General features: G+C 44.7%; 1 protein-coding gene across 1 annotated transcript in view; it reads left to right on the top strand.

Moving 5' to 3' along the window:
- APOLTP (apolipoprotein lipid transfer particle homolog) overlaps positions 1 to 22,833 on the top strand; it is a 1,292,669-nt gene that overhangs the window by 599,096 nt on the left and 670,740 nt on the right. The window contains exons 16-18 of the mRNA XM_085632129.1: positions 4,290 to 4,577; positions 6,402 to 6,557; positions 11,097 to 11,281. Coding sequence (XP_085488255.1) covers positions 4,290 to 4,577; positions 6,402 to 6,557; positions 11,097 to 11,281 — 629 coding nt within the window. The remainder of the gene's footprint in view (positions 1 to 4,289; positions 4,578 to 6,401; positions 6,558 to 11,096; positions 11,282 to 22,833) is intronic.

Raw genomic sequence — 22,833 nt, 5'->3', positions numbered from 1 at the left:
CTGTTGGTGGTTATAGACATGTTTTCTCGTTGGCCAGGAGTGTTTTTCTTGTCCAACGTTGATTCTGGATGTATTATCAAATGTTTGAAAAAACTGTTTTCTAGTGAAGGGATTCCCAAGACATTGTTAACAGATAATGGTGTCCAATTAATTTCCAAAGAGATGGAACAATATTTGTCAAGTTTTGGAATAATTCATAAAACATGTTCTCTCTATCATCCCGAGGCCAATGGGAGGGTGGAGAGGTTTAACAGAGTCTTGAAAGAGACAATTACTTTGGCAAAGTCTTTGTCTCTGGAGTGGAGAGGGGAAGTCAATAAAAAGGTTGACGAATATAGATTGACACCTCATTCCACTACAGGAAAGACACCTTTCTTGCTCTTCCGTGGTTGAATACCCAACACTCACCTTGAGCCTTTTTGGGTCAACAATTATTGCTGTTCCAAGGGAAGGGAATGTGTGCATAATGGTGAAGAACTGCAATTGAGCGAGAAACAGAAGGCTTTGCAAAGGAAGAGTTATTGTGATAAGAAAAAGTATGTTAAGAAATTAAAGGTGAATGTAGGTGATTTGGTTGCGATCAGACGACCTGGTCTGATCGGTAACTCGAATATGAAATATCTTGAACCCATGTTGGTCATCAAGGTCTTGCGGTAAAGACACAAGATCATCAGGTTTGGAATCTCAATAGAGTGGTGGTGGTGAAAAGTAATTCTGATCCTATGTGTGACATAAGTGGTGAGAGCAATTCTAAGCTAACCAACATTACCACTTCTTGTCCGCAAAAATCGCCATTGTTCGATGGGTTCTCGACGATCTTCTCGATTGATTTAACATCCAAGTTACCTCAAAGAATATGTATGATTATTGATATCTCGTGTTATTTACACTGTATGTACATATTTCGTTGTATTGACTATGCAAGGCTTGATATGTGATGTTTTGGGTTATTTACATTACATGTTCATAATGTAGTACATCTTATTTATGACTGGAAGTCTTTATATAGTCTATTTTAGTTGTTAAAGAAGGGAGATGTGTGATATCCTTTAATCTCCTCTCTATGATGTGTCCTAGCAGTCTTCTCTTCCCCTCTTGCGTTTCTATGGTTATCCCACATCACAGGTTGGAATGTATGTATGTCATAGTGTAAAGAGGACTGAAGCAGGGCTGGAGGCAGTTGTGGCTGATGTAACCTGGCTGGATGGGATCTTCTGTTGAGAATAAACTTCTATCAAAAGATATTGAAGTCTGGAGCCTGATTCTTCAAATACTACACTAGTCCATGAAGCTTAATTGGAACAAGCATAAAGGAAATACTCAGGGTGTGAGGCCTTCTTGAAAATCACAGGTTTCTTCAAAACTAGATGAAATATAATCTCACCTCAGTTCAAGAACTGCAATACATTGGTAGAGAGGATCTAGTAACTGAAGTGACATCTGATACAGATCATGAGTCGCTCAGAAGCTACTGCCCCTTGGCGAATCAGACTTCATGGTGGTATGGCAGTTGCATTATTGATGGTTAAATGGGCTTGGCTTCATGTGGAGTAGGTAGCCGTCACACATTCAGATTCTGGTCTCCCCTGAGGGCCAGTTTGAAACATCCAGTTACAGTTCTTCCATTGTATCCAAAGAGAGAGGAAATAGCGTATGTGTACCTCTTGCCTGATGGAGAGAGTGTCCCTAGTCATCTCTAAGTAGATTACTTTGACACCAGACGCTAGGTCCCACAGTTCGGGAAACACTTGCTGAAATCTGTCAGCTCAGGGAAGTTGGTCGAAGGGGAGGCTCTTCATTCCTCTAAATGGACAGAACTGTTAACTAATATACAAGCTCATCAGTCGTTTTAACTCCTCTCGTAGCTCCGGCTGTACTTAGCCAGTCAATATGACCACCAAGATATACAGTAACCACCTGAATGGCACCAAATCCAGGAATCTTGTCAGAATTATCTGCAAGAAAGGCCAAAAGGGAGCATCTCATTTAACATCTCTTTTGGCAGAAATTGTTAGAGATTTGGGCAGTTATCAGGGATATTCCCTAGGCAGGCACCTTCCTTTATCTTTGTTTTTCTCTCCAGCTCATCTCAAACATTTGCATGGGGTCCAACTATCTTGTCTTGTCTAAGACATGTTTAATTTCTCAGTCTGATGACTTGCTTCCTGTGTATCGCTCCCAATTTCTAGAACCAACAGCTTGGCAAGTACATGCCCTGTCCTGTCAGTGGCCAGAGATGCACAAAGGATTCTCCCAGGAGGGCATCTTTCAAAAACGTAGGCATCATTCATATTCATTTCTATCCAAGGTTGCCCTGCTTCCTTCTCCCCTGAGAGTTGTTGGCAGATCAAGAATGGATTCTTCCAATATTTCCATCTCCACTGAGATGCAAATATTCCTCATCTTCAGTCTTCTTCCGTCCAAAAGCTCACAAAACGCATCAGGTTATTAAAAGGTTGGGGCTTCAACATTTAGGCTTATCCAGTGATCTGGTGTCCGTGGTCCAGACAATCTACTCCTAATGGTTATGATCATCACTGCTCCTTTATAAGTGGTTTCCTTAAATAATCTGTCTTTGGAGGGTTTCTTTTTTACATCCATTGCATCTGCCTAGCATATAGGATAGTGTTGTCCCTTAGTTTACATTCTTCTTTACTTTGTTTCAGTCAGAATTGTTCTTCGGTTAGGGCCTACATTTGCTTCCAAGTTTATTTCTAAATAACATTAGGAACAGGAGATTTCCTTTCCTTCTTTCTATCCAAATCTTGTTTTCTACCCCAGTCTGTCCAGACTTCCATTTTGACTTTAAGTGCACTCTATTTATCTACCCAGAATAATGGAGTTTCATTGTTGTGATGCTTCATTTGTTAATTTGGTTCTGCTAGGAAAGGTGCTAAACCTACAGTTTCTTTTCTCGGTAGCTGGATCAGATCTGTCATTTCCTTAGTTTATGATGCTTGTATTCTGGGCAGATCAGCAAAAGGCATGCTAACTTCTTAAGCAGAGGATGAGGGTGTCTCTGTTTCACATTTGCTTGATTACCTCTTCCAGCTGGGAATTGGTGAAGGACTGCAGTTTGGTTCTGCTGTACTGTCTTCTAGGATTAAATATGCTTTGTGCTGTTTTTCTTATTTTATATTGAAGTACACATGTGCTTTGTGTTATTCATTATGGTGCTCTTTTGTGCAGTATTTCTTGTCTACTGTTTTTGGGCTACAAACTTGTTACATCCTCACAGCTTAAAGTGCAAGGAAGGGGAGGAGGAAATAGCCCCAGAAGATATTGACCAGATTATTTACTAGTATTCTTCATTAATTCTGTGGCCATTTTCCTCGTCCCTTTACCATCCTTTTTGCCCTCTCACTTGTTTGGTTTTGTCTTCGACCGAAGATATTGACTTATTACTAGGCCTGGGCGGTAAATTCCGTTCCGTTCGCGGAATTTGCGGAATTTGGGTAATTTCGCGTTCCGCGGAGAACGCGAAATTGCCCAAAATCCCGCTTTCCGCGACTTCGCGAAATTTTTGCTTGTTCGCGTTCTCAAAATGCGTGTTCGCGAGATATTTCTCCCCGAGCACGCAAACAGCGATTGCGAACAGGAAAAAAGCATCGCGAACAAGCAATTCCGCGTGTTCGCGGAATTTCTGCGTGTTCGCAGAGATTTTTTACCGTTTCGCGGAGATTTGCGTAACGCGATTACGCAAATTCCGCCCACCCCTACTTATTACTTGAACAAAGTATGTAGACATCTGGCCTTTTTTCATATGAATATATATTAGAGGACAAGGGAGTGGTTGTAGAGATTAAACTCATTGTGTTTTTACTTAGAATAGAGGCCGGCTGTGTGGGCGCAATGCCTCACTGTGAAAGGAGCAAGACAAGGAAGATGGCCAGAGAAGTAATGCATTTTTTATTGAGTAATTGGCCCATGTGGCGGAATTTCCATGAAAAAATGCAGCCTTCTTCCAATTGCTGTGCTGCATGGATACATTCAGCACAGTGCAAAGAATTGGCTAGGGTGTTTCACAGACTTTGTACAAACAGCGTGCTGCAGCATGAACCAGTTAATGAAACATTTGGCCCAACATGCATTAATATGTCATTTTAATATTGCTTTTCATTGAAATGTTAACACCCAAGGACAAGGAGGAAGTGCAGAACATCTTTATCATAAGCATGTGGTAATCATATAACTACTATAAACTAAAATACTTTGAATTACCATGTATGTTTTGTATTTATTAACTTTACCAACTTACTGTTATATTTTATTTTTGTTTGGTGGATCAGCTTGGTATTCGATTGGAAAATGTGGAAGACCTCACACAGAGGTTTTTTGGAGAGCATGCAGCTGCAATGATGGACATATTTAATTTCGCCAAGAAAAATGAAGGCACTCCTTCTAAAGCAAATTCTCCCATGGACACAGTTACAAAAGCAAATCAAAAGAAAAGAACTGTGAAGAGACAAAGTCATGGTGACCATCACATGACCAAGTCTGACAAATCCAAGTCAAAGAAGGGGAAAAACAGCTGCTCAAGTGGAAAATATAATAGAATAAATGAACTCCAGCAAAAGGTACAGTTACCCTCCTAATTCCATCTGATCATTAACACTAAGTTGTATGGAGTGGTAAATGATTTATAACTGAACACAATTATTTTCCAGGGTACTGGAACCGGGTCCCCCAGGGGTATGGGTCTTAAGTCATTAGGGGTATCAGATACTGCGTCCTCTGGGCTTACAAAACCTAGATCCCCTGGGGTGCCAAGTGTTGGTTCCCTAGGGGTACCAACATATGGGTCACACCAGGGGCATTGGTCCTCAGTTCCCAAAGAGTACCAAATCTACTGCATGTCCCTGGTCATGGATCCTCCCGGGATACTGTATGCTGTATCCTGCAGGAGTAGCAGGTATTAGGTATGCCAGGAACACCGGGTCCACTGTCTACCAGAGTTAGCAAGTGTTGAATCCCCTGATGGTACCAATTCCAAAGTCCCCCAGGGACAGTAGGTCCTTGGTCCCCCAAGGGTACTGAATGTTACATTCCCAAGGGTACCAAGTCCATAGTCCCCCGGCGTACTGAGACCTGAATCCCTTGGGGTTCTCAGATACTCGGTCTCCTTAGAGATAACTTTTTTGGGCCCCCCAGCGGTACAGAGTTCTAGATCACCCCGTGGTACTTGGCCCTTAGTCCTCCAAGGGTACCAAGTCCTAGGTCCCCAAGGGGTACCCAGGCATTGGTCCCCCCGGGAGTACCAGGTCCAAGGTCCCCAGGAGAGACTGAGTCTTCGGAACACAAGGAGTACCGAGTGCTGGGTTCTCCAGGGGTACCAGGTCTTAGGTACCCCAGGGCAATGGCTCATTGGTTCCCAGGGGTCCTAAGTATTAATTTCCTTGGGGTACCTATTCTTCGGGCACCGGGGGACAATGATTCCATCATCAACTGGGGTAACAAATCCTAGGTCCCCCCGGAGTAATGTGTGCTAGGTCTCTCCGGGGGCAATTAATGCTCATTCCCTCAGAGGTACAGAGTCTGAGTTCCTATGGGAGTACTGGCTTCTATGAGTCCCAGAGGAACCATGACCAGGTTCCCCCTGGGAATGGGTCCTCAGTCACCGGAGGGTCTGATTCCTAAGTCCCACAGGGGAACTGAGTCCTCATGCCCCCATGGATACCAAATCCTAGGTCCCGCAGGTGGAATGAATCATGGGTCCCCAAAAGAAATGGATCCTCTGTCCCTTGGAGGTACTGAGACCCCGGTACCAGGGGGACACTGAGTCCTCAATCCCCCAAAGGTACCGAGTCCTAGGTCTCCTGGCAGCACTGCATCCTTTATCCAATGAAGGTAAAAGGTCCTGGGTACCCCTGGGTACCTCCAGGGGTATCCAGTCCTAAGCCTCAGCAGGGGTACCGAGCACTGGCCCCCCCAGGTTACACAGTCCCGGACCCCCAGGGGGCACTGGGTTGTCAGTCCCCCAGAGGTACTAAGCAGGAGTCTTGGGTTCATTCAGGGTACCAAATTCTACGTCCCCCAGATCTTTGGTCCCTAGGTGATACCAAATCCTAGGTATTGCATGGGTAACAAGTCCTAGGCCCCCCAGGGATTCTAGTTCTATGGCCCCTTGGGGGTACCAAGTACTGGGACCTCCATGGGTACTGGTTCTTTGGTCGCCTATGTGTACTGAGTTGTGGGTCCCCCAAGGGGACCAAGTCCAGGGTACCCCACGGCACTGGGCCGCGGTCACCTAGGGGCATTAGTTCTTGGGGCCCCTGGAGGCACTGGTTCCATGGTCCCTCAGGGTACTGAGTTCTAGGTCGTCAGTTGGTATCTCAAAGCTGTCATTAGATAATGTTAATGGCCGCTCCCTCTTTATTTCCAAATTTTTTCGTTCTTTTCAGTTCATGAGAAGCTTGGGGAACAAGAAGGAGCTAAACTGTGGTCTGAGCATGAAGATATTTGGGCACGAGCTCAGCTTTTTGGACTGTGACGATGTCAAACGTGAGATGAAACACTACTCCCTGAGCGTGGCAGAACTGGCAGTCAAACTTCTCAAGGTAACAGAGGATACTCTATTTGTTTTGAGTAAAATTGACTCGGGGTCCAATATCCCTACCCGGTACTTGATTATAGTGCACAATTAGTGAAAATATAAGGTGCCCAGTTTCAGCAATTGCTGTCATTTACAGCTGAGTGGAAATTCTGCTGGATCAGTTTTGATGTCCTTAATTCCAGTTGTTATCCGGTGGTAAGGAAGGGTATGAATGGACCCAAATTTGTACATAATGTGTGCAAAATGGTATTTTTAACTCGTTATTACCCATTTTTGCACTGATGTGTAAATCAAGTATAAGCCTCATAAAACAATGAGCGCAGATTTTCTTCGTGCCTGGGAGTTTCTGACCCAGTCTGTTGTCACCAGACTCTACTTGAGCCCCTTAATATGATATATTAAAGCACATCTCTAGTGACGGGCCTTTTTGAAAGTCAACCCAACATATCACAGTTCAAAATTCAAAGACTATAGGTGTGGTTTAAACTGGATATTTAATGGGACATCTTCCCAAAATGGGCAGATGCCCAGTCCATCAAACTCTTGGTTTTCATACCCCATTTGGAGACAGTGGAACAGTAGAAGAACAGTTTTTATAATGGTGGAGCCCACGCCAGCTCCACAGCTGACAAGGTGCCTGAAGGCCACGCATATTAAGGGTACCTTCCAATGTCATATCATCCATATTTTTTCCAGTACGGATCCGCCATGCATAACATGCTACTCTTGAGCAAGATAATCTATTAATGCCCGACATCTGCTGGGAGAAACATCCCAGGATGTCAGGAGCTTTGAGCTTTCATATTTCAATTTTTGGAATCATTGGAATGGCCATATCAATTGCATTGTCAGTTTTTCAGCTAAAGTGCTCCCAACCATGTTGGCAGATTCACTGTTGGCAGGAAATCACTACTGAACTGACAATATGGAGGGCTAACTGGATCTGTGATAATGGTCCTTTTGACGTGGCTCTGCGACAATGACCCCTTTCACGGCCTGCCTGCTAAGTTCTAAATGTTCCAAAGTGTGTGAATCAGACCAAACATAAACTTTTGTAGAAAATTTCAGGGCTTAGATTTACAAACATTACCTGCAATGCCATACAGCAAGTAAAGGTAAAGGTCTGCGCTCTCTCTGTGCTGGCACACATTTGACTGGCTGGCACCAATGCAGTTAGCTTTGTAACATTGTCCAAGGGTGCCAACGTTATGGTACCTTCCTGCACAAAAAATATCCTAGAAGGCTTTTTCCTCTTTGCATGTTGCAGCACACAAATAAAGAGAAAATAACAAGAAGAAATTAAGATATTCCTCCTTGTTACACCAGCCTCAGCCAGGCACACCATATTGGTACAAACCCATGTCTTCAAATCTTTGTAAATATGGGTTTGCATCAAAATCCATGGGGGAATGCATAGGACCGCCAATGTACTTACTACCTGAAGGAAAGCCTCGCTGATGCAAAGGGAGAGGGTGTGGCTAAATGGCTAGAGCAGCCGACTTTGAAGCTGGGGAACCGGTTTCGAGTCTGGCGGGAGGCTCACGCATCCTGTGATTCTGGGCAAATCACTTAATCTCCCCGTGCCTGGAAATGAATGTGTTCATCTGTAATGCAACTGGTGGTCATGTAAAGTGTTCTGATACCTTGGGGTCGAGTTTGCGCTATATAAAACTGCCAGCGTTTTAATTTTTAAAGAAACTCAAGCCAGTGAAATGCACTGCTTTGCATTGTGTTCTCTTTTTAAAAAAAACTAAAGCAACCAAATTGACATTAGCCCTGATTTTTAAATGCCAAAATAAACTGCGTGTCTGCATCAAAATAGTGAAGCAAGTCCCACGCCAAATGTAAATCTGGGCCCAGGTGCGTATCAACATTGTGGACAGCTAGTTCCAGGGTATTTTTTTACTTGTCTGGAGGTTATTTGTATTAATCGGTGGAAACAATCTTTTCTCCTGCCATTATCTCAAACTCCCGTTGGAGGCAAACGGCAGCTCGAGCCACCTGAGGCATTTCCTGAAATCAAAGGCATTCCTCCAATATTACTAGCAGGCTCCCAGTCATTTACCAAAATGTTTGCAAAGCTCTATTGAGGGAAATTACAAGCATGTTTAGAATTAGCTACAAGGAACGCGGTGCCTCCTTTATATGATTTTATAGAGCTCGGGTCCAAATTATTGAATTAACAATTATTTAAAGTTCTGTTAATTCATGAAAACCCTTATTTGAAATAGCTGCTCATGCCTCCCCTCTCAGGAGTCTTATTAGTCAGTTCCTTGCAGTATACTCTGACCTAAGTGCTGTTCGAGCAAATGAGCATTATACAAGCGAAAATAAATAATAAAAACAATAAATAAAAGGGGTCTGTTTCAGTCAAACTCGCCTCACACTGAACTCACTCATTAGGTAACCTCATTTATATTCCAGGAGGCCGTGTATATGTCCTTTTATTTGAATTTCTTTAAATGAATGGACATGGTACAAGATACATATACATACGCATCATAGGTTTCTTTCAGCATCCAGAGAAAAATGGAAGACATTTTGAAACATGTAAATAAGCGCCCCAGTAACAAATTTCTAATAGAAGAAGGGGGGTATTGTTAATATTTGAGGACAATACAAAGATAACCAGTCAAGCTAAACTGTGTTTGAAAAAAATAATCATTGAAAAAATCAATATCAGACTCCACATTTCCAAACGCAAAGTAAACGCCATGACAAAAGTGAAACAAGCACCATAAGAGATGGCGTGGGTGGGCAGGCTGCACTGATGTCTCCTGTCGTATTTGCCATAAACATTCGCTCGCTTGGGGGTTGATCTGTGTAGTTACATGGTGGTGACACAAACTTATTTTCCTGTTTGTGCCTGATTTTTTTCCTTCAGTGACTCTGTTTCTTATGATTACTGACCCTCTAACCTCTGAATGAATGGCAGTCCTGTAGACTGATCAAAAATGTGAACACTCTGCCCAAGCAATGGCTGACAGCTGAACAATTACCTCCTTCTATCTATGATGTCTTGTGAACTGATCCAGAATGTGAGTGCCTCTCCGATGATGCAGTGGGAGAAGAGGTCTGCCTAAAGCAGTGCTTAGTGTGTTAAAAAATGTAAGTGCTGGGCCCTCGTCAGAATTGCCACCGCAGTTTGCACCACACTATACTTTCACAACTACTAACCATCACACTGCTACAAGTATGACAATTCAGACTGTTAGAGGCCTCCAAAGATTCAAGAATGGCTTGTGTGGCAGGCATTAGTTGTTTTTAATGTATGTTGAACTAACAAACAAATGTATTTCTGCTCATCTTTAAATTACACAAACAGCAATACTATGTGGCACCTGACACAAGTGCAGGTCCGGCAATTAAATGCGGGTGCCGGCAATTAAGCGCCATGCCAAGCACCGAAAACCACATTCTCAAATTAAGCACTACCCTAAATGCACTTCTCTCTGTAATTTGTTACATATTATTTTATACTTTTTTTTTTTTAAACTTTATTTATGTGTTTTTGTTCCGAACAACATGTACAAGGTTTGCATAGGTTGATATCACATGGTACAGTAGCATCACTTAGCTTATCACAAGTTGACAGTGCCTCGAAATCATAATATTATTTTATACTTTATTTCGAAAGCTGTAGTAAACAGTCATACCTGACCTAAAACTTTTATCCCCATTGAAGTATGTATTGGAGAAAAAATATTTTAATGAAAACATTAAATATAAAAAACATTTCTGGGAAAAACAAATGAGTAAATATACACATCAAAGTAATGCATTTCTATAAAAATAAGGAAAATAGAGCAAGGGTTAGGGTGAAAATTAAGGTTATTGACACAAATATCTTCAGGGAGAGCACTGAAAAGCTCTTCCGCCTAATGTCAATTGTGTGAAACTCGGGGCCTCTCCTGTTTCCATTTTTTGCTTTACACCTAAACACATTATCTGGTGAATAACAGCTGCGACACGTACACAAAAGTTTGGGATCTCAAAGTGCTTATTTCACTAAACTCACCAATCTGCCACCCTGATTTGTGCAATGTTTCACCTGGCGGATATCATGTTGGCAATCACTTTAGGGTTGTGCAATTAGCCCCCGATTTTTAATCCTAATTTAGGAAGAAGTGAGATGTGCCAGACTAAGCAGAATTAGAGCATATTTGAGCAAGCTTAAACATTAATATACTGACCGTAGCAAAAAAACATACACCACTCTAAGGTTCCACCTTCAACACACGAGTATAATTAACTTGGGTATAAGTAACGTGTAATTTACTGCGCTAAGAAGTGGCAGAGTTGCAATAAGAAGCACTACATAAAAAGCACATTCTTATTATCAGTGCATAGTAATATCTTTCCATATTGTTTCAGAATTTTATAGTTCAACATTCCATTTTCATGCCTCTATGGAGTGTTCCCCAGCCCAGATGATTAGGGTAAATCAACTCTTTTCTTTAGCAAACGTTCACGTTTTACGTGCTGTCAAGAAGCCACATTCATGTACGCATCTGCACATCTTTTCTTCCTCTATTTCAAACAGGGCCAGGAAGTTCAGTTCAACAAAAGGATGAGTTTGGCAACCGAAGAACTGACATTCCCTTCGATTTCAGGGATTCCAATTCAGCTGTCTCTGAATATGTCCGGAATGGCATCTTTAAAAATCAAAGGAAATGTGGACTTCAAGCAGCGGAGCAATTTTTTGATAAATGGATACGTTAAGCCAAGGTAATGTTGCGCATTATACTGAAGGAATTCAACAGGGCGGCACGGAGTAGCTAAGGGTAAGCAAGGAGAGATGTTACATTTAACAAAAGTTTTCTGTGTGACATTAACCTCTGTGTTACAGATCAGCAGTTATCCCTACGCAGGAAGGAGATGTGTCTGTATGTATGTGTGTTTGTATGTGGTCCCTACACAGGAAATAGATGTGTCTGTATGTATGTGTGTTTGTATGTGGTCCATATTCAGGAAGGTGATGTTTCTGTATGTATTTGTGTGGGCGTCCCTACGCAGGAAACAGATCTGTCTGTATGTATGTGTGTTTGTATGTGGTCCCTGCGCAGGAAGGAGATGTTTGTGTATGTATGTGTGTTTGTATGTGGTCCCTACGCAGGAAGCAGATGTGTCTGTTTGTATGTGTGTTTGTATGTGGTCCCTGCGCAGGAAGGAGATGTTTCTGTATGTATGTGTGTTTGTATGTGGTCCCTACGCAGGAAGCAGATGTGTCTGTATGTATGTGTGTTTGTATGTGGTCCCTACGCAGGAAGCAGATGTGTCTGTATGTATGTGTGTTTGTATATGGTCCCTACGCAGGAAGCAGATGTGTCTGCATGTATGTGTGTTTATATGTGGTCCCTGCGCAGGAAGGAGATGTTTCTGTATGTATTTGTGTTTGTATGTGGTCCCTACGCAGGAAACAGATGTGTCTGTATGTATGTGTGTCTGTATGTGGTCCCTGCGCAGGAATAAAATGTTTCTGTATGTATTTGTGTTTGTATGTGGTCCCTATACAGGAAGCACATGTGTCTGTAATATGTGTGTCTGTATGTGGTCCCTGCGCAGGAATACAATGTTTCTGTATGTATTTGTGTTTGTATGTGGTCCCTATGCAGGAAGCAGATGTGTCTGTATGTATGTGTGTTTGTATATGGTCCCTACGCAGGAAGCAGATGTGTCTGCATGTATGTGTGTTTATATGTGGTCCCTACGCAGGAAGCAGATGTGTCTGTGTGTATTTGTGTTTGTATGTGGTCCCCACGCAGGAAGCAGATGTGCCTGTGTGTATGTGTGTTTGTATGTGGTCCCTACGCAGGAAGCAGATGTTTCTGTGTATATGTGTGTTTGTATGTGGTCCCTACGCAGGAAGCAGATGTTTCTGTGTATATGTGTGTTTGTATGTGGTCCTTACGCAGGAAGCAGAGGTTTCTGTATGTATGCATGTTTGCATGTAGTCCCTACACAGGAAGGAGATGTTTCTGTATGTATTTGTGTTTGTATGTGGTCCCTACGCAGGAAGCAGATGTGTCTGTATGTATGTGTGTTTGTATGTGGTCCCTACGCAGGAAGCAGAGGTTCTGTATGTATGCGTGTTTGTATGTAGTCCCTACGTAGGAAGCAGATGTGTCTGTATGCATGTATGCATGCTGTATGCATGCTTAGCAAAGGGAAGCAGAATGCTGTGCAAGGTCAAAGGCAAGGATATGGTCAGCAGGTGATTTTAGCGGTATTTTGTGGACTTGTACTCTGTCATGATGTGGTGCTCTTTAAATAGGTATGTCATTACTATTTCCTGATTTAGCAAGTCTCCTTGCAGTGTTGCTTCAAAGTTTAGTAAATATGGGCGCAGCTTTGTGAGAAAAACACATTACCTATGCAAAAAGCGCTGTTGCATTAATTGTGCAAGTTAAAACACATGCACTGCCAACAACTCACCACAGAAATGTAATGATACAAACAAACCTGTGCATTTCTCTGTTTTGCCTACTGTATTCAGACAATTAGTGCAAAAGGGCAAGCATAGACAACAGAATCATTTTTATAAAGCCAACTGCATGATGATTATTAGAGCTGGGCTGTAAACTTCGCTCTTACAGCGCTCCTGCTCGCGTTGAGAAAACTGCCACACGAGTAGAAAATGTACTCAAGCAGCAGAATGAAGCAGCGCCCTCTGGCACACCACATGGTGCTGTTCGTGCTGATTTTGTTGTGCGGGGCAAGCTCCCAAGGCTAAAAATCAGAGCGAGCTGTGTGACGTGCTAAAATTCCACTGCTTGCAATACTCCACAGAATCACGTGGAGTTTTTAGGTAACTAGGCGGAATTCCGCTGAGTGAAACTCTACGAGTTCCACTCAGGCCTAATGATTATATGGTCCTGGTAACAATGTGACAGATACATTTGACTTGTGCAATAGTCCATTTGCGCATTTTTTGCAGCTTATGCAATATAGGTTTGAGCAAACTGTATTTTTACTTGATCAAAAAAGCAATGCACTGACTCTGCATTTGGTATTACTTGTCTACATATTAAGATTTGTAAACAAAATCATTTCTCACTTTTAAAATTTGAAAGGTGTAACTATGTTTAAAGCCAAATTTTGGTTACTTCTTGAACAGAAAAAGGGTGAAAAAATTGTTTAATCTATTTTAAAGGGTTACTCATTGATGAATATGCATTTGTTAAACTCTGTTTAGTTCGCTTAAAACCATCAGTCAGCAATACTTGTGTTAAATATGGTTTCACAATTCACTAAATATATATTTTCCCTGATAAAAAAGAACACTCTGTAATATGTAATGGAATGTATGAGGTGGACAACAGCAGGGAAAGCTGTGCATATGGATTGGCTCTGTTTTTTGAACCGGTACCAACTTTATACTAGATCATTCTGCAAACCAACAGAGCAGCGGGACTCACCAGGCGAGATCCACTAGACCACCAGGCTGTAACGGGACGCTGACGCTGTGTGTTCCCCTCGCCGCCACCCTCCATCGCTGGCCGCAGTGGGGGGGAACTACAGCTCCCGGCATCCTTTGCTGCCGCCAGGACCTCCTTCCGGCCAGTTCCGCGCCCGGAGGCGCTACATAAGCAGAGGCTCCCTCGGTGGAGCGGGGGGATCATTCTGCAAACCAACAGAGCAGCGGGACTCACCAGGCGAGATCCACTAGACCACCAGGCTGTAACGGGACGCTGACGCTGTGTGTTCCCCTCGCCGCCACCCTCCATCGCTGGCCGCAGTGGGGGGGAACTACAGCTCCCGGCATCCTTTGCTGCCGCCAGGACCTCCTTCCGGCCAGTTCCGCGCCCGGAGGCGCTACATAAGCAGAGGCTCCCTCGGTGGAGCGGGGGAATCATTCTGCAAACCAACAGAGCAGCGGGACTCACCAGGCGAGATCCACTAGACCACCAGGCTGTAACGGGACGCTGACGCTGTGTGTTCCCCTCGCCGCCACCCTCCATCGCTGGCCGCAGTGGGGGGGAACTACAGCTCCCGGCATCCTTTGCTGCCGCCAGGACCTCCTTCCGGCCAGTTCCGCGCCCGGAGGCGCTACATAAGCAGAGGCTCCCTCGGTGGAGCGGGGGGATCATTCTGCAAACCAACAGAGCAGCGGGACTCACCAGGCGAGATCCACTAGACCACCAGGCTGTAACGGGACGCTGACGCTGTGTGTTCCCCTCGCCGCCACCCTCCATCGCTGGCCGCAGTGGGGGGGAACTACAGCTCCCGGCATCCTTTGCTGCCGCCAGGACATCCTTCCGGCCAGTTCCGCGCCCGGAGGCGCTACATAAGCAGAGGCTCCCTCGGTGGAGCGGGGGGATCATTCTGCAAACCAACAGAGCAGCGGGACTCACCAGGCGAGATCCACTAGACCACCAGGCTGTAACGGGACGCTGACGCTGTGTGTTCCCCTCGCCGCCACCCTCCATCGCTGGCCGCAGTGGGGGGGAACTACAGCTCCCGGCATCCTTTGCTGCCGCCAGGACCTCCTTCCGGCCAGTTCCGCGCCCGGAGGCGCTACATAAGCAGAGGCTCCCTCGGTGGAGCGGGGGGATCATTCTGCAAACCAACAGAGCAGCGGGACTCACCAGGCGAGATCCACTAGACCACCAGGCTGTAACGGGACGCTGACGCTGTGTGTTCCCCTCGCCGCCACCCTCCATCGCTGGCCGCAGTGGGGGGGAACTACAGCTCCCGGCATCCTTTGCTGCCGCCAGGACCTCCTTCCGGCCAGTTCCGCGCCCGGAGGCGCTACATAAGCAGAGGCTCCCTCGGTGGAGCGGGGGAATCATTCTGCAAACCAACAGAGCAGCGGGACTCACCAGGCGAGATCCACTAGACCACCAGGCTGTAACGGGACGCTGACGCTGTGTGTTCCCCTCGCCGCCACCCTCCATCGCTGGCCGCAGTGGGGGGGAACTACAGCTCCCGGCATCCTTTGCTGCCGCCAGGACCTCCTTCCGGCCAGTTCCGCGCCCGGAGGCGCTACATAAGCAGAGGCTCCCTCGGTGGAGCGGGGGAATCATTCTGCAAACCAACAGAGCAGCGGGACTCACCAGGCGAGATCCACTAGACCACCAGGCTGTAACGGGACGCTGACGCTGTGTGTTCCCCTCGCCGCCACCCTCCATCGCTGGCCGCAGTGGGGGGGAACTACAGCTCCCGGCATCCTTTGCTGCCGCCAGGACCTCCTTCCGGCCAGTTCCGCGCCCGGAGGCGCTACATAAGCAGAGGCTCCCTCGGTGGAGCGGGGGGATCATTCTGCAAACCAACAGAGCAGCGGGACTCACCAGGCGAGATCCACTAGACCACCAGGCTGTAACGGGACGCTGACGCTGTGTGTTCCCCTCGCCGCCACCCTCCATCGCTGCCCGCAGTGGGTAGGAACTACAGCTTCCGGCATCCTTTGCTGCCGCCAGGACATCCTTCCGGCCAGTTCCGCGCCCGGAGGCGCTACATAAGCAGAGGCTCCCTCGGTGGAGCGGGGGGATCATTCTGCAAACCAACAGAGCAGCGGGACTCACCAGGCGAGATCCACTAGACCACCAGGCTGTAACGGGACGCTGACGCTGTGTGTTCCCCTCGCCGCCACCCTCCATCGCTGGCCGCAGTGGGGGGGAACTACAGCTCCCGGCATCCTTTGCTGCCGCCAGGACCTCCTTCCGGCCAGTTCCGCGCCCGGAGGCGCTACATAAGCAGAGGCTCCCTCCGCGTCGCGGGACGCGCGCGGGCGTCGCCGGGCTGAGCCCGGGCAGAGGTCGGGCCGTCTGTGGCCGTCAGGGGCAGACAGAGGCAGGGCTGGGCCACCCCCCTTGCATCTTCAGGCTGTACAGGTAATAATTTTAAACATGGGGAAACGTACGATGAAGACCACATCTGTAACCACTGTTGTCCCTATTGAGCTGCCCACATCGATCGATACATTGTTGGCCAACGCCCTTACTATGGTCACCAACGAGATTGCCGACACCGAACGCAGATTGTCCTTCGGATTTCCTATCACCACCTCGCCATGTTCCCAGTCTCCAAAGGCTTTACCTAACCTGGGTCTCCCTCTCTCCCCTACAGTAACGGTCATTAAACCATCAGCTCAAGTTGACATTGCAACCCCTATTATTGACATAACTAGTCTGGTGACTGTACCTGTAACTGACCGATTAGTGGAGCCCGAACCAGATAAAACACCACGCTCCAACAAAACTACAAGGGAGAAACGTAAGAGAGGCCCGGTGAAATGTATCGTAAATAAAAGGAAACAATTAAGCCATTGCAGGAATCAACCTACCCCACAGAGTATGTGGAACAAAGACAAAGAGAAAGATTGTGAAATAGTGATGTCAGGTACCACTGAGGATTTACCACCTCTACTCTTACCATCGGATGAAGGATCTGGAAGACCCACTGCCTTTACCCGTAGATCAGAGTCTCCAGTCCTGGATAAAGGTACTTGTGGGGCCTCTATGTTACATGACGAGAGCATTGACAATTCTGTCAGTACTCAGACTGAGTTCTCTGACCGAAATATCCAACCTAAAGTTAATGGCAATCTGATAGAAACTATTGTTGATACCATTTTTAAACAAGTTGAAATTCAAATAGCTAAACAATTTAATACTGTTTTTAAGAGACTGGACAAAATTGACAACCTTGTTAAAAAAGAGGAAACCAAAAGGAAAGGCATTATTAGTTTGGATGCCGTTCGGGGCGAAAGAATCATGAATAAATTAGAATCATTATGTAATGGTCTGAGGGAGGGGGGTTTGGCCGCTGCTGCTGATCTTGGCCATAGTAACATCAAAGGCCCAACTGTTGCCAAAATTGTTTCATCCTGCAGTACTTCAGCCATTACCCCACCCGTATCGACCATGGGCCAAAATCACGACCCTTCTGGAGTAGCAGGAAGAGCAACGACTAGTACTGTGAGCTCGAATGCTAAGGCTACTATCACCCCATTAGCTACCCTAACAGATAGGATAGGCAACACCCCGGACAGTGCAAGCATAAGCAGAGGTGCGTTAGTAAGAAACAGAACCACTAATAATCTAGGGCCGCCACTCCACTTACCCCCAGAAGCCTGCCCATATGTTTTAGTGTTAGCAGGCGTACCAGCCCTTAAGGAAAGCCAAAGCGAGTCATGGTCACAATTACATAATAAATGTATCGATTGGCTGACTAAACACAAAGGGGCAAGATGGAATATCTCAAATGAGATCATATCAACTCGTCGGGTAAGCTGGGTGGGCCCACAACATAAAAATATTAGTGGGGACTGCATAGTGATTAACTTTAGACATCCGAGCTCTGTAAGATTCTTTATAGATACATATAACACCCATGCTAGTCCATCTACTGCAATAACTCTCCACCCACTGGGCTACTTTTATAGGCCCCCTTATAGAATATTTCAAACGGCCCCTAATACCATTCCTTTATCCAACAGATTTTCCGCCCTATCTGATTTAGGAAGCCTAGATTGACCACTACTAACATTTCCTATCACACCGGACAAGGTCATTAGTACAACGCCTCTGGAAATGGCAAACCCTATATGTACCCATAAACCCTGTCCAGACAGACCAGTTCCATCCCATGTAGTATGCCCCGACCCTCCCATTGCCCTTCCTTCTTCCACCACTATTCCACCGACTGATACTTGAAGTGTCATTAGCTGGAATATTGCTGGGCTTCCAGGTAAGATGAAAATCAAAGAATGGGTTACCTGGATAAGTAATTTTGATGTGGTAATGTTGCAAGAAACATGGTGCACATGCGCTCAACTATTGGAGGGTTTCTTCTGTCATAATCTTATTGCTTCATCTTCTGCTTCGGGGCGACCAAGTGGTGGTCTATCTATCTGGGCAAAAATTTCTAAGGACGTGAAAATTGAACCTCTACATGTGGTCAGTAAACACCTGATAGCTGTGAAATATGTCGCAAGGTTAAAAATTTGTCTTATAAATTTTTATAATAATGATTTTATTAACCACCCAAATCCCACTTTTTTAGAATTGTTCAACTTTATTGATGAAGTTGCGAATGGAGAAAAGTTTGGCCAATTTGATGGCATTTGTGTTGGCGGAGATTTTAATGCCCATATTCACTCTTCATCTCCGCCTTGTAGACGAGGTTCTGAATTATTGGACTTATTATATAGCAGGGACCTAGACGATGTAATGGGCTATGGTGGAACCTTTGAGGGAAAGGAGCCGGCCCCTACTTATATTGGCCGTGGTAGTTCAACCACGATTGATTATATGTTTACCTCCTCCCTCCTTAGTGAAGTGCTACTTAAGTCCGAGGTTGTTAGCAGTTCATATAGTGATCATCTGCCCATAGTAATCCAACTTAAATCTATTAAAAAACCCGTAGGCCCACATGAGACAGGAGCCCAAAATATTACCATATCTACAGACAGGCTTAGGATTGTTTGGAGAGGGATCGACAACCAAGAGATCCTATCTAATGTGATTAGGAATAATCCTTTGCTGATTTCTAACTGCTTAACACCTGGTGGCCCCGATATAACTAAGTCTTTCTGTGATCTATGCACAATTATAAAAAGGGCAATCTCCAGACCATCAAAAGAACATAATGCAAATAATCAAAGATGGTTTGATACCAATTGTTCGAGGGCCAATAGAGAACTTAGAAAGGCCTTGGAAGTCAAACCCCGAGTTGTGTCCCTTGTCAGTTCACTACGCTCCAAATATAAACATGCACTAAAAGTTAGAACTGAGGAGCTTTTAATAAGCCATTGGGACAATCTCACCAAATCTGCTGCCCTAAAAGATTCAACTGGGTTCTGGAGAGACGTAAAGAACTTGAGAGCCCTGGGTAGTAACATCACCCCGATAAATTGCAATATCACAGGAGACTCATGGGTCACCCATTTCTCAAAGCTTTATGCTGCAGTTGGAGATCCTACTGAGGATAATTTCCCCGACAGTACCATAGCCATAACATTAGAGGAGGTGGAGGAAGCCATTGCCAATAGTGCTGGCAACAAGGCACCCGGCCCGGATGGCTTGTCCATCGACCAGATAAAATCAAATACAAGCTTTTGGGCCCCCTTGCTCTGTAACCTTTTTAACAATTTGAGCAAGAAATCCATCCCCTCGACATGGTCTTGTAGTACTATCGTACCCCTTTTTAAAAAGAGAAATAGGTTGGACCCGGGGTGTTCTCGACCAATATCTTTGATCGATAATACCCTGAAGGTCCTTGGTAGGGTTCTATTTGATAAAATTAGCACCTGGGCAGATGAAAACTCTATTATCCACCGTTGCCAGCTAGGCTTTAGGAGCAAGCTTGGCACGGTGGAACAATGTTTGAACCTTAACCTTATAATGGCCAAATACACGAGAGCCAAACAATCTCCTCTGTATTTTTGCTTTATGGACTTAAGCTCAGCATTTGATTTTGTCAACCGCTCTCGCTTATGGTCCATTCTTTTAAATTATGGTCTAGATGAACCCTTAGTCCATTTTTTGGCCAACCTCCATCGCAATTTGAAAGCCCGCGTTCGAATAAATAACGAAGGCGAGGTTTCAAATGAGATTTTAATAGGCAAGGGGGTGAGACAGGGCTGCGTCTTGGCCCCCTTGCTTTTTATACTATACATCAACGAATTAACTCATTCCTTATGCAACTTGACAAAGGATGTCCCTATTATTAATAAGAAACCTATCCCGGCGTTACTCTACGCTGATGATGCGGTACTCATGGGCCGCACCCCGAATGCCCTGCGTACTTTAATATCGGGATTTGTTGATTATATGTCTGACCTAGGTTTGTGCACTAATTTCAGCAAATCCTTTATAATGACTTGCGGCCCTAAAAATTATAAAATATCAAAGATTACGATAGGTCAAAACACTTTAAAAAGCACTTGCACTTTCCCATATTTGGGTCTGCTATTTTCTAATAGCGGCTCGTGGCAACCTCATGTTGCAATGGGGAGAAATAAACTCTCCAAATCGATTAACTCTGTTACCTCTCTCCGCCAACCACGTCAGGCCGATGTGGTTTCCAGCTTATTACAAATCTACCGGACCCAATGTCTTCCAACTGGAACATACGGTGCAGAAGTTTGGGGGTTCTCGAACTGCTCCGAACTACAGAGAGAAGAGAATAGATTTTGTCGGAAAATCTTGGGGGGAGTTATTAGTGCACCGACCTATGTATGTCATAATGAATTAAAACTGCACTATGTTGAGGATTTTATAAGAGCTAGACCAGCACTGTTTTGGTTAAGGGTCTGGAAAAACCCGGCAGCTTCCCTGTCCCGTGAGATTATTATAGATTGTTTGAAAAGTGAGAACGTCGGTTTAATCCAATGGATAAATGCGGTAGAAAGGAGCCTTGTGAGTGTCAACTATGGCCATCTCTTTTCACACCCCGACCAGATCGATGGCACCCACAAAAACCTGGTGAGAAGGGCACTCTATCAGCATTTTCATAAAGAGAGGGAAAGAGTAGACTCCGTGAAACAATCCACAATTAACTACTCACCAATCCAGGAACCATATACCGAATTTCCGATGTCACCTCAGTCCTATCTATGTAAAAAATTGGGCAGGTGGAATAGGACCTTACTATTTAGATTCAGGGACAGGAGTATTGTAAATCTCATCTGCTTTCCACTGGGTTACATTAAAAAGCTGGAAAAATTAAACTGCCCTTGTGACCATGGTGGAACCCAGAGTATGCAACATTTTATTTTTGGCTGTGGTTTCTATATGAAATTTACAAGGCATTACCTAATTCCCTATTGTAGGAAATATGACTTGACTGACCATAACTATGCTTACAGACATTTTTTAATGTTGGGATCTGATGAATTAATTTTTAGAGTCAGTAATTTTCTTAACACCACCGTACGCTCACGCAGGTCTCTGAAAATCGATTAACTCTGTCGAGACATGCATTCTGCACTTTAAAGCATGATTTGCACAACCTAATGTATTGCATTTGTCTTGTTTTCATAATATTTATAGCTATGCTTTATGCATACCGCTATATACTGTATGTATGATGGTTTTATGCACAGTATGGCAAGAAGGTCATCTGAGTTTTCATTGTTGCTTTTATATAAATTATATTTTATATGTAACAAGCTGTGGCCCAAAATTGTAGTATCATATGTGTATCTTAAAAATTTTGTTTTGCGCTTTTATGGATGGTTTTTGAAATCCGAATAAAGTCTATTTGAATTTGAATTTGAAACTAGAACGACTCTAGATGGGGCCAGATAACCAAAAATGTGACATAGGGAAAACCAAGAAACTAATGTTACTCCATCATTTTTGGTGCTTATAAATTAAGGACTGAAGTAAACATATGTTAAATGAATCAATGCTACCTTTTATATCTGGAGTCAATAAATCATGGTCATTACTTCTGGCGTGCCTTTACATCACTGTACTTTACATCAGAAGTAGCTCGCAGGAACGATGGTTAGTATATTTTTGTTAATGTGCACTTGTATATATACGTTTATATATATTTTATATACACATATATGTATATATCCAATTGCAATTTGCTCACACAATTAAGCGCCCATTCAACGTTTAGTTTTCACCTTTGTTTAATCAGCAGGCAGCAGCGAATCGCCAACGCACAATGCAAGCAAAGTTTCTTTCAGCCTTTTGCCTACGCGTTTCTGGAAATATTCATCCCTTCTTCAATGGCGGGCTGAGGAGGTAAGTAACAGCTGTCTTGCATTTCTTGTTCGTTTTTATGTTCGTAATCCCGCCCCCTTGGGCGTGCACATTGCAAGGCATCGTGGTTAATGAAGTTTTTGATGAGTAAAAACCTTCGTGGTTGCAGCTATCACTCCACCTTCCAACAATAAAATCCTTCAGGTTGCATATGCTATGTTGCGCCGCTTTTCGCTGCTCATCTCATGCCAACTGAGTGGGTAACGTCGTTCCTCACTGGTGTTTTCAGCTTCAAACACCGGACCTGCACTGTCAGCAGGAGGGCTACTTCGTGACCGGAGCGGGCCACTACACATCCAATTGCAATTTGCTCACACAATTAAGCGCCCATTCAACGTTTAGTTTTCACCTTTGTTTAATCAGCAGGCAGCAGCGAATCGCCAACGCACAATGCAAGCAAAGTTTCTTTCAGCCTTTTGCCTACGCGTTTCTGGAAATATTCATCCCTTCTTCAATGGCGGGCTGAGGAGGTAAGTAACAGCTGTCTTGCATTTCTTGTTCGTTTTTATGTTCGTAATCCCGCCCCCTTGGGCGTGCACATTGCAAGGCATCGTGGTT

This window comes from Triturus cristatus, chromosome 10 (genome assembly GCF_964204655.1).
Source record: "Triturus cristatus chromosome 10, aTriCri1.1, whole genome shotgun sequence".
NCBI lineage: Eukaryota > Metazoa > Chordata > Amphibia > Caudata > Salamandridae > Triturus > Triturus cristatus.
Note: the sequence above shows the minus strand (reverse complement) of the source record. Positions and strands in the feature narration are given on the sequence as shown.